The sequence below is a fragment of the Cyanistes caeruleus genome, chromosome 2 (assembly GCF_971803275.1).
Source record: "Cyanistes caeruleus chromosome 2, bCyaCae1.hap1.1, whole genome shotgun sequence".
Classification (NCBI taxonomy): domain Eukaryota; kingdom Metazoa; phylum Chordata; class Aves; order Passeriformes; family Paridae; genus Cyanistes; species Cyanistes caeruleus.
In genome coordinates, this window is record NC_141702.1 from 66,790,584 (window position 1) to 66,803,668 (window position 13,085).

At 39.2% G+C, this 13,085-nt stretch overlaps 1 protein-coding gene across 3 annotated transcripts in view; it reads left to right on the forward strand.

The window, feature by feature from the left end:
* UST (uronyl 2-sulfotransferase) overlaps positions 1-13,085 on the forward strand; it is a 158,606-nt gene that overhangs the window by 70,446 nt on the left and 75,075 nt on the right. For all 3 annotated transcript variants that reach the window (XM_086877630.1, XM_086877631.1, XM_086877632.1), the window contains 2 exons: positions 2,029-2,184; positions 9,526-9,605. In XM_086877630.1, coding sequence (XP_086733756.1) covers positions 2,029-2,184; positions 9,526-9,605 — 236 coding nt within the window. The remainder of the gene's footprint in view (positions 1-2,028; positions 2,185-9,525; positions 9,606-13,085) is intronic.

A 13,085-nucleotide genomic window follows, 5' to 3' on the forward strand; every position in this document is an offset into this window, starting at 1 on the left:
CAAACAATGCTAGTGTTTGTTATGCAAAGAAATGAACCAAAAAGGGGGCAATCCAGATTAGGGCTCGTGTTTTTTTTCATTATGGTGTGATAATCAGCATAATAAAATGTGTTCAAATGTTAACCTTTCACCATTAACAGTAGTTTTGGGAAAGGTTAGCTACAGCTGTAGTGCAGAGATGTTAAATTCATCACCTTTGGAGTTCTCTAATAATTGAGGCTGAGATTTTGCTTTTCATAGGAAACAAGGCTTCTGAAGGAAAGATTGATAAAGAAATATGGGGACTATGTTTCTCATAGGAAACCCTATAAAAATGTTACAAAATAGTAAGACTTAGTGCGTTGTGTGGGGTTTGTATGAGCCTTGAGAGGTCCTTTGCTTGCTGAATCAGCAGATGCTATGCCCTGGAAAGTTTAACTGAGGCCATAATCACCCTAACTCTACTCCTTCCCGAGGTAATTTGGGGAAAAAATAACCTCCATGTTTATGTTGCAGTGCAGGATATCCAAAATATTGCAACCAGTAACAGCAGTAATATTCATTTGGTCATGAAATGTAACACTGAGAGCAAAGTGCCAGTAGGTTCCCGTTAAATATAAGGGAATACAGATTTTTTCCTTTTTTTCTCCATTCTAGTTGGCAGTTCTTTTTGAAAGTAGTCTGAAGGGTTGCCTGATGAGTCATTTTTCTTCTCTCATGAAGATCTGTTAGCATTTCAAATGCATGAAGAAGTACTCTGCACTGATAGTGCCATATGCCTCATCTGACTGCTTTTATGTTAGAAATCCTCTGCTGGGAGAACATGATTGCAGGAGTAACTATGTTGAGGCACACCATTCCTTTGGCCATTCCTTGTGCTGAACACAGGTTGCCTGGAACCCAGGTGCAGGCCCTATGTCAGGAAACATTTCATGCTATTGTCTTAATAGAAAAACAATCTTTCCTTAAATGCTGTATATGCACCACTGTGAGTGAAACTGAGCTACATACTCTTGTTTGCTAATATAAAGACTTCCTTTGGAAGCCTTTAAACAGTTTCCTCTGGACCTATATTATCCTATGCTGCTATATGATGCACAGCAAATACTTGTCTGGTGCAGTAGTGACTTTAGAATGCCTTTTGCTGAAACAATAGCCCATGAACTTCATTCAGGAACAAAATAAGGCTGCATCTGTCGTACTGCGAGGCACTGACTGCCTTTTCCCTTGTTCTGGTTTCCTGAGGAGGAGAGCAGGGTGCAATAGTGTGGGCTGGACACCATTCCCAGTGCCCAGGTTGGATCAGTGTAGAACAGGTGGCTGTTTTATTTAGTGCTTTATTTATTTAATAAATAAAATAAATTAAATAGTATTTTGTTTATTTAATTTAGTGACCATTACCAGTACAGAGGTGATCAGACTGTGCCAGTTGGCCTCAGGCCCCCTGTGGCCCTGTGTTGATTATTCTGCAAATAGGCCCTTGGCCAGTGGCATGACTTGTTCTCTGAGTCTGTTTGAAAGATTCATGTTTATATTTGAAATTGAAAGGGTTGATTAAATTTAGTTCTGTGCAAATGGTTGTTGTTTGGTTTCTTATGTTTCTTTTTAAGCTGAAGTTTTGCAATTCAGGCATTCATTCCTCCTGCATTATGTCAGCTTGACTTTGAGTTGCAAACTGTAGTGCAAATTCACTCCTTTTAATTCTTTAAATGGGAGATAGTCAACTGAAGATGACTATTTGCATTGAGATTACAAGCAGTAAGCTCAACATCATTGCCAACAATTATGTAGTATTTCTGGAGTAGTTACCAATCTGTTACATTTAACTACATCTCAAGGGGGAAATCTCACCTTGCCACCCCCCTGGACTATGCTGTTTCTCTTCTGAAGAGCTATCTTGCTAGAGAAAGTGAATGCTTCTGATGTAGGCAGCGCCCTAGAAACTCTCCACTATGTGTCTGTTGGTTTAAGGCAAAAACATGTGATTCAGAGGTACACAGAAACAAAAATATCAATATACTGACTCCATTTTTTTTGATCTTTGTTTAGGTACTTCCTTTCCCCAGTCAGGTGGTCTACAACAGAGTTGGAAAGTGTGGGAGTCGAACTGTGGTTTTGCTTTTGAGAATTTTATCAGAGAAACATGGATTCAACCTGGTTACATCTGACATACATAACAAAACAAGACTGACTAAAAATGAGCAGGTAAGTTACTCCCACTCATCTTCGATCCTGTTTTCTTATTACGTGTATGAAACTGAGATACAAAGGCATATGCTAGCAGATAATCCTACTGAAAAGATGCATTGCTACTTTGTTCTGAGTAATCATGCAGAATTCATCATTCTCTAAGTGACTTCACTTAATAAGAGAAACTTCACTTAATAAGAGAAACGAGTGCCAGAGCCAAGAGCAACATGATGTGGCAGCTAACCACCAAGCTAAGAAAAACTTACTTCCAGTGAGACAGCTCTTGAATTTAGTCAGCATAGTAGTCAGACTACCAGTGAGGCAAGAAAGGTTAGTACAGTGAAGTAAAGTGCTAACAGATCTGGGACATGTATTAATGTATCTGCAGGGCATGGCCCTTTATAGTATAACCAGAACAGCTTATTCAGACCTAGCTTGGGTCTTAAACAGAACTGAAGTGAATAGCCAAAAGGGTCTTTTTTGCTGACTTTCTTAATTCACTTTAGTAATCAGCTGCTTCAAAAAGTTGTTTCCCAGGGCCATGCTAACCCATGTTGCTATAATATGACATGTCCTTGATCCTATCTGAGCTTCTTGGTGATCTGTCTTTTTCATGTTTATTGCACAAACCTCACTGAGAGAAGTGAAAATACCACACGAAACCTCTTTACCCATGCACCCTTTCGTTTCCTTAAAGTTGTAGAAGAATTATTTTGGTAGCTTTTTTTCTATGAAAGATGCAGTTACTTAAATTTTCTTCTCTCCAGGGTGCACATGTACCCACTGTAAGTATCACTTCTGTTAGCAGGTTGATACAAATAGTGCAGGAAAACCTCAGACTCAAAGTGCACGTCTGTAGTCGGATGCTGCACACATTGCCCACTGCTGCTATTTTGAGCTACTGTTCAGGTAAAGGCTGCAATTGCTGCCTGTGTCACTTCTAGAAATAGCAGCCTGCAAACCACAAAAGGATGTGTGCAATGATCAAAATATGGATGTGGGCCTGCCAGTGACATTGTGCTGTGATTGGGGGTCATTTACTTGCAGCCTGTTCATGAGTACAAGTTTGTTATTTTAGATGCAGCAGTTCATTCCAAATGAACATATAGGAGCTGATATTGCTCCTGCAGGTTCCACCTTACTCCTCTTCAAGGTGTCCCTTGTGGTCCCACTGCAGCTGGATGACCTAACTCCATAAGTGAAGTTCAGAGGTGGGATCCAGCTGGGCAGGGTTGCCGCACCAGCCCAAATGCGGCTGCTATGCATGGTTAGGTACATGCTTGTGGCACGCCAGTGACAGGCTGTGGAAGGGGGACAGTGTCCCCTCACTGCCCCTGCTTGTGGCCAAGGGAAGGCTTGCTCTGCCTCTGCTACAGCATCCCTGTGTGTATCCTACCAGCAGCACCACCACGCGGCCTGGAAAGGTTGCAATATGGTGAAAGGAATCAAACTATCCCTTGCTACTGGGCCTGTCTAGTTAGTTTTTCTGCTGGGATATGGGAATTCTGTGGGTAGGACTGCTTCTGCGTTTTGAGCTGTTTGATTGAACTGATGAATGTCTTTCATCAATTTTCCTTGCTGATTGGAGGATGTGCCATAAATCCCAAAAATCTTTCAGGTGTTAGTAATCACCAGCTTTCACCATGATCAGCTTCTTCCTTTCAGTTCTGTCTTTCTCTGGTAGGTGGATTTTCCTTTATTAAAACCTGATACAAGATCAATTCTCCACAGTCTTCTGTGCTTTAGTCCAGCATATGGAGATTCCAGAGAGGCCCAGACTTACTTTTGATGCAACCAATGCACTGACAGATAATTATCTGCATTACCTTTCGCACTCCCTAAGCGGTTAAGTTACTAGACAACAAATGTGCTGGAAGTATTGCTATGAGCTGATGATTTACTCTATAGATTGCCCTGCCATAATTTGAGTCTCTTTATTTTCATTAATGGCTTATTTCCATGGTTACAATAGGCTCATAATTTAATGAGTACTTTTGCTGAAAAGTGCCTTTGATCACCAGAAAACATGCTTGGAGACAGTAACTATTCTGTTGTTCAGGGCATTTTTAGTTGTCTTCTCAATTTTTAAGAGCAGAATATGAAAAAATAAATTATGTTTTCCACCTTTAATGTGGTGTACACAAGAGGAAGTTAAGGCAATGAATGATCTCAGGCTCCAGGCATTGGAACAAGAAAAAAGAGAGCTGGGCTGGGCTGTAGGCTTCCAGCAGGAGCATGGGCTTCTCACTTGAGATGATATGTCTTTCCTTCTTTGCTCATTTCTCTGTCCTGTGTTTGGTTAGAGCCCTGATCCAGCCACGACCTCGCTGTAAATATTTAGCTTATGCAGTCTGCTGTTGTTAAATAAAGTTAAGCATGTAGGTGTTTTTAATGACTGTGGGGATTGCACATAATTGGAATCCATATTCTCATTGCCTTTTCCAGTCTCCTTCCTACTAAGAAATTTTCCCAAATTATGTGTGTCTGCCAGCAATTAGAAGTGCAGCCTCTGAACATCTGTGGGCATATGGGAGTAAGTTCTGGAAACAGATGTATTAATATATGGCTTTCCATTTGCTATAATATTTTCAAGTAAATTAAATACAGGAAATAACACATAATATCAATCTAATTGCCGTGACTTTAAAATGCCACTCAAACTCGAAATTAACTCTTCCCCTACCCTCTCTTTGTCCTACACTTCCGTTTTATTGCATTCGGGGAAGTAAGAATGAGTATGCTTATAGGTATAGAAATGCCAGTCACATTCAAGAGTAATTGGTAGTTTATCCTCAAATTGTTTCCTTCTACCACCCATCATTATGGTTGTGCAGCCAATTTCGTGTAATTCCAGTGCACTAAAAATCCATCACTAATTTTTCTTAAATGCTTTTAAAGACAGAAAATTGGTCATACCAGCTTGGGGAGGTGAAGAAATTCTTGAAACAGTTCCAAACTTTTGAGAGCTGAAAATGAAGATCTTGTCTCATTCCTGGGAGTTGGCTGTTTATGGAAATGAGTACTGAGATGAAAGTGATATACCAAAATTATTGTAGGTACTTGTGCCTCCTGAGCACTACGTGCCTTCAGTAGAGACTGAAAGCAGTGGAAGAGCATAAAGAGCATACAAGAAATATACACAGAGGTTGATTTTTTTTGTCCTTTTCATGTCAATAATAGTGGAGACCATAGTGTGATCATGCAAGACCGCATTTGGAAAATCCCGCTTGCCTCACCATTTTTATACATTTTGACCTTGGATTCTCACACTGAAATGCAGCATCGTAAAAAAAATTGTAACATTTAGGCTGTTGTTCAGGTGGGATTGTTACCTGATTATTTCATTTTATTCCAAATAAAATTTACTTCTTGCAAACCTCTGACAAAGCAGGGCTGCTCTGGGTGGTCAGCACGGGGACTGGACTAGCCGTCTCCAGAAGGGAGAAAGATGACCTTCTCAAAGGCCAGAGTTGAGTTTTTGTGCAGGAACAATGCTGTGGCTAGAGAAAATCCATGCCCCACGTTTCTCCCCTCTCAGGGAGGGCCCCATCCAGCCCTCCTGGCGTCATTTCACGGTGCCATCTGCTGGAGTGTTATTTGCAGTGCAGCACCAGCCCACTGCAAGTTAATTTCAAGAGGAAATCAGTGTATTTTTCAGCAATGCTTCACTAAAGCTGCCTAATTCCTGCAGAAGAGCTCTGGGCAGTAGTGAGAGAGATAAATAGCTCTTTATGGGCCCTAATCCTAGCAGGTACATGCTTCTTTCATATTTCTCAAAATACTTCTACAGCTTCTCCCTCCAACCATGGATGTGTTCTGGCTCATCTCTTCCCTAGCAGAGTTTGCCAGGATTGTTTATCTTCTGCTGCTTGCACCTTTTTACTTCTTTTCAAACTTAGGATGAAACAACCATCTGTACTTGTATGTCATTCTCCTTCATCACTCATTCCATACAAAAGTACTTGTTTTCTTTAGCCCTCATCCTCTGCTCTCTGTGGGTCCTCTACATCTTATTTTCTTTCTTGTTTCATCTTATAGAAACAAACATACGAACCAACAAAATCTTAACAAACAAAACTAACCAACCCAACTTACTCTTCAGGGAGACACTGGATGATTTTTCTTTTTGTTGTGCTTTTTTTTCTTTAAGATAGTCTTTAACATAGAAGGAAGGAGGGATCACTATGTCTTTCTGAGCAATGCATTTGGGTTGTTAGACTGAAATCAGTTCAGGACAGCATGATGTGAGAGGGAGAGGCCCATGGGAAATATGGCCACAATTTGCATGTGGCCATGAGCCATTACAGTTACTTATTTTTCCCTCCTGACATCTGTGTGTCATTTCAGTTGAGCCTTACTTACCCTTTTGGCATGGTTTTTAGAAGAATGGATTTTGCTTGTTTGTTCTTGTGCACACTGTAGCTTTATCCACATCTGCTTACAAGTCCAGTTGCTGATCATTAAGTGTCTAAATATGAAGGTACTCTAACTCAGAACAAAATTCTGTTTCTGCTTTGAAGCCAGCTGTTGTCTTAGTCAAGAGATTGAGTCTGGTAGCAAGAGATGAAAAAAAAAGCCAGGAGCCAGATGCTGTCCTGCACTGTGTGGATCTTTCCAGCCTCCCTTTGCTGCTGAAGCTGAGGTGCTTGTGATTGTCCAGCAGCAGGTTCATGGGACTCTGATATCAGGTGAAATGGAGTGAGAGACGTGGCAGTGCTGTGATGTGAATCTGCCTCCTGATAGCAATTTTGGGACAGCCCTGGGGACAGCTGTGAACCAAGGGAAGCACGTGTGGTGCTTTGTAACACTCACATATACACCCAGCTAAGTTTATCTAGCAGTATTCTACTGGAGCTGCCTGTGCTTTTAGATTTAGTGGGGTTACTTTGTATGGGGATAGTATCTTTGTATCTCCATATTTATACTCTAGTAAGATTTTTTTTCATTTATTCCAAGAAGGAATTACAGTGATGACCGTGGAGCCATGAACAGTTTTTACCAGATCAGTAACTTCCTTCTGCCATCTTCCTTCCTTACTTCATGCAGATAGAGCAACACAAGTAAAATGCAAAATATAACCTGAGACTTCATACAGTTCTGAGAATTTCACTTCTTCTGTAACTCATCTCAGTAAAAAAAAAAAAAAAAAAAAAAAAAAGAAGTAGCATGTTGTCTACCACAGAATCCAATTTGAGACATCTGATACACAGACTTCTATCTGGTACAGGATCTTCTACTGTGATTCTGCAAGGTGAATGAAGAATATAATTTTTTGGCAGAGTGACTTGTCAGTTCTAAAGAACTGTCAACACCTTTGTTTGCTAGGAAAGCCTTTGTCTCTTCAGAGCATGAAAAAACAATATTCAGTTCATTTGTGCTAAGTGTTAGAAAGCTTCCTGGGCCTTCTAATTCTGATCTGGACAAGCTTTGCTCTTCAGGTTTATGAATTTCTTGCCCAATGCATTTATATTGTATTGAAGAAGCTGTGCAAAGACCTGTTTGTGCTTGAATCAAGCAGTCCAGACTCCAAATTGGACTACATAAGTAAGGGATGCCGTTTCCTTCCTTTGTTTTTAATTTATTTATTTTTTAACTGCACATCTTTTTTCCGTATTCTCTTGTATCTCTTTTCCCTTTATACTGTCTTTCTTTCAGTGATCTTATGTTCCATTTCTTTGGGTTTACAGCCTTTTTCAAATGTAACATACCTTGCTATACTTTCTCAAACCTAATATGCTATTACGCCATGATGTATATTAGGTTCTGTACCTAATATTCCTTGATGTGTTCAATTCCTTCCTTGTACTCCTGATGGACAGGAAAAGGTCCATCCTGAGAAGATGGAACAAGCTGAACTGTTTGCTTCAGTAGTTCTCATACATGTATGTGTATAGAATTGTTGAAGACAAAGGGAAAGTAAAGAAAGTCTGTAAGTGTGTGCAGTTCTTTATTCATTCCCAGCAGTTAAATGGCTGTAGCTTGTGTTAGCTGAAAGAAGAAGGCAGGTTATGTGCACTGGGAAAAAGTAGAGGATGCAAGATGGATAAGAAGCAGTAAGATGCCACATTATAAAAACCATGGCAAAATATCAGTCTGTTGAAACTGGACATTAGAAAGGGAAAAAATTTGGCAACTGCTGTCTCTATGGTTCAGCATTTGCTGTGGCAAAGGCAGAATGTTTTACCATGCTCTTTTTGCTGCTAGTAATTCCACACATGCCAGTCACTTTATTTTGACCACACAACAGGCTGGACTCCATGTTTTTGCTTATTTTATTTATGTCAACTGTAGCATTCAAGTTTTAAAAAATAAATTTTTAAATTAATGTCTCCTTAATGGTGTTAAAATTTAGTGCATAAATTAATATGATTCAAATCAGAACATATGGTTCACGGACTTACCTCTTTTTTTTCCCAGTGTATGAATTGCTTTCCACTACCCAGTTTGTAAAATCAATAAACCTGTCATTTCAAGTCATTTATGTTCAGTGTCCATAACATAGCCTGTGTTTGAACACAGAACAGAAAACTGAAAAATAAATCTTAGGAAGTTAGTAAGAAGGAAGTAAAATTAACAGAGACATTGACTCTCTTGCATGATGCTTCACTAGACACTTCCAGTTTCCTATAAATCATAGCTAGTGCTCAGCTGACACAAAATAGATGATCATATCCATGGTATTGTTTACATAATTCTATTTTAATAGTCTGAAAATTCGAATTATTTTTTTATTTTTTAAAAAAATTAACATTTTATGAATGGGCCTGAACTGGAATTCAGCAGCATCTTTCCAAAAGTGCTTATTTAATTTATACTCCTAACTTGTTGTAATAGGAAAAGCAATTGCAAGCCCCAATTTCTATATTTAAACAAGCAAATCAGTTGGTGTCTTGGCTGTGCTGGCAGCATTTATTGTTACACAGAAATGGCCATTGGCCCAGCTCCCACTTTCTGCTACAGTTGCAGACATTTTACATTTTTGGCATTGGGGTGAATAGAGCTAGTGTCTTCATAGGGCAGCTGCCATTTGGAAAGCTCTTGCAGATTTAGAAAGAGTTTAGATTTTTCCTTTAGTTTATGCCTTTCTTTAAACTGATACCCACTTCTGGAAGTATTTTGGAAGTACCTAAGCTCCATGGTAGCAGAATGGTGTCTGCAGCTCAACCTTTCTTGCTTAGACATAAAATATTAATTATGCTATCTTGATGACAGTATTCGGGAGGGATAGTGGGGAAGGAGGTCCTGAGTGATTCAAACTTGAAAATTATATCATCATATATTGTTTGAAAGTTTTATGTTTGTCTCAAATTGTGCATTGATGTAACGTGGAAAATTTGATTTGTTAATTCTTTTTAGATGGAATTGATTAAAAACATAAGCACTGCTGAGCAGCCCTATTTATTCACTAGACATGTTCATTTCCTCAACTTTTCAAGGTAAGGCATTTTTTTTTTGTCAAAAATATTTTTCTCTGAGTTCTATTAATTGTAATGCATAGAACACTTTCCCTCTTTTTCTCATAAACAATACCATGCACTTTTTTCCCCCTTCCTTCTGGCACTAGAATTCACATTCTGAAGTAGTGGTTTTTTCCCCCCACACTCACTTTTCTGTAGCATAATTATGTACAATATGTTTGTGAAAAGCCAAGATGCTATTATATGCCTTTGCCTCTTGAGATGATTGTGATTTACAATGTTTCCAGTCAACATGCAAGAGATGGTAGCTTAGGTCTTTAAATTGTGCACTTGTGTTTCAAAAGTGGCAGAATACTTCTGTTAACATTTCATCTGAGTATAGCCAGACACTAAAAGGAGATTGAAAACTTCACTGAGTTCATTAATTTGGTACCTGGAATAACTCTTTACCAATATAACCAATTTAATTTTGTTCTGACAAAATAGCCCCCATTCCACAGGCTATGGAAGTATTTTTAAACCATGCAAACAGATTATGCTTTGTATCATGGGAGTGCAGTTTCTTCTGGCAGATATTTAAAAGTATGCAGCAAGGCTCTAGAGACTTTTATAGCACAGAATGTGAAGAAAATTGAATTTGGATGAAACTTCTAAGGAATTTTTGGAAGGACTTGAATGAGTGATGCCAGTTAACATTTAGCTGGGATACAGAGGTTAAAGCTGACTGTAGATGGTTATTGCCCAGGCTGTGAATTTAATCTGGAAATGATATTCAGGAACCATGATATCTGTGCCATCAGATTGGATTCTTGCATTTAGATTTAAAAAAATTCTGTAGGATTATGAATGTACTGCAGATCTTTGCAAGAGCTTGTCTAAATACACAGCATTTTGTTTGTATGGTAGTGTGAGTGCATGGCTTCAGGCTTCTATAGACATGATAGTAAGAAATTATAAAATTGGGGGAGGGGTGTGTTTAGTTTTATTTTCTTAGAAAATAAAATATTTTGAGCAATTGGAAATTCACTTGATATAAAATTGAACTATGGGCACGATTTGTTTACATGGAAACAAGAAGAGTGTAACAAAATTTTGATCTTCTGTGTTCTCTTTTGTGATTCCTTGAGAGTTCCATTTCTAATGTAGTATCTTTAAAAAATAAAAATCATTAGGACTTCACACTTTTGGTAAATTATCTCTTTCTTCTTCCAAACTGCAAGATCAAGAGTAGTCACACATCAGGGTCAAAGGAATGTTTCCTGAATAGACTGATTTTTCAGAGATGGTACTCAACTTAGGTATGAGAGAAAAAGATCAACAATCTTAACCTCTTACTCCTGCCTATGGATCCCATTTTCTGTACCTATGAAATGATGTACAGAAATGAAATTTCTGTACCTATGAAGTGGTACATCCTTGCCACAAAGGTACCATGTTTCTTCTGCAGTGTATACATGATGTATCTACATTGTATTTAATTTTTCTTACAATACAAATCTGAAAAAAATACAGAACAGTTATGTAAGATGTATAAAATTATTTGTAGTTTCTTTTGTTTTTTCCTTGCAAACCTGAAAACATATCTTTTATTGAGAGTATCCTTGGTTTAACTAGTAGGTGTAAAGTAGTGAAAAGGCTGATGAGTCTTCTAAATCAGACAGCACTGAATTGCAGCAACATTGCTTGCTGGTGTTCAGCATTTCTTTGTTTTCTGATAAATTAAACATTTCTGAAAGTTTTAGTCCCTAGTTTCAAAATTTATTAGCAGTGTTATACTTAATAGTGAAGTAGCATGTTTTATATTTTCTCAGTTATTTAATTCTAAGCTGATTTTTTTAAAACTGATTTCATTAGGAAATGGGTTGTCAAATATTCCGTTTATAAATATTTTGGGATGTGATTTAAATACACATCATAAATGTTACAATATTAAGAAAGTGTTCTAGTTTTACTTGATTTCTTTAAACTATTAATTTATAGAATCCTTCTTATCTGTATTGGTTAGCTGGACTCAGATTGTCTATGGAATACTGTTCTTCCAGTTTGCCCCAGCTTTTCTGCCAGCTCAACATAAAAGTTATGCAAAACTCCTCAGACTAAAAGAATGGGGTTCAGAATAATGATGTGGTGCTTTCTGTCTGACAGCTGAAGACCTCCAGACAATAGCTTGGCATGAGCACCCAGCACAGTGGGGAGCAGGACAGATGCACAGGGATGGGTAGGAGACAACAGTTGACTCCTGACCGCAGGTTTAGGTCAGCTCTAGGTTCATGAAAGGCTCAAAGATCAGCTTGAAGATTAAAGAATCCTATTTTGGTGAAACTTCCTGCTCCCTCCCAGGAAAAGGCACGAGGCTTTCTACGTGCCATTGCAGCAGAGCTGTTACTGGAATCTGTGAATTTTTGCAGGAGCAGCCATTTTGGTCATCAGTCCAGTGACTCACTTCTCTTGTCTGGCATTTTATACCTTTGAAACCAAGCTTTTGTTCACATGAAGGGATAAGAAACAATTTGTTCTCCTTCCTCCTGCGTATTTTGAGCTGGCAGACAGGTAGGAGTTAGTAGCAAAGTTAGCTACTTTGCTACTCTTCTGGTAGGTTACATTTGGAACAAAAGAAGTCTCCTCTGCTTGCCTTGCATCTCTCTGCTTGAGTGTGGGGATTGTGTTAGCTCTTCAGAGCATGTCACCAAGGTACCAGTGAAGCAGAGAAAATGTAACCAGTGTCATGAAAAATGTGAATCTGATTTGCTTTGGCTTGAAATAGAGATGTAGAATCATTTAGGGTGGAAAAGATCCTTAAGATCATCAAGTCAAATTGTCAACACAGCACTGCCAAATCTGCCACTAAACCATGTCCCTGAGTGCCGCATCTACATGTCTTTTTAAACACCTCCGGAGATGTGGACTCAATCACTCCCCAGCAAGCCTGTCCCAACGCCTGACAGCCTTTTGAAATATACTTGTATATGAAAAATACTTGTCTGAACGTCCAGTCTAAACCTCCCTGGTGCAACTGGAGGCTGTTTCCTCTTGCCTGGTCACTTCTTACTTGGCAGAAGAGACCAATCCCCACCTGGCTATGAACCTCTTTTCTTACTTGTAGAGAGCAGTAAAGTTTTCCGTGAACCTCATTTTCTCCAGGTTAAACAGCCCCAGCTCCTTCAGCCACTTCTCATATGACTTATTGTCTAGACCCTTCACCAGCTTTGCTGCCTTTCTCTGGACACACTCCAGCATTTCAGTGTCCTTCTTGTAGTGAGAGGCCCAAAACTGAACTGAGGTGTGACCTCACCTGTGCTGGATAGAGGAGAAGATCACAGCCCTTGTCTGGCTGGCCACACTATTGCTGATCCAGGCCAGGATGCTTCTGGCCTTGGCCATCTGGGCACAGCTGGCTCATGTTTGGTGGTTGCTGGCCAGCACCCCCAGGTCCTTTTCTACCAAGCAGCTTTCCAGCTACTCTGCCCCCAGCCTATAGTGCTGCTTGGGGTTGTTGTG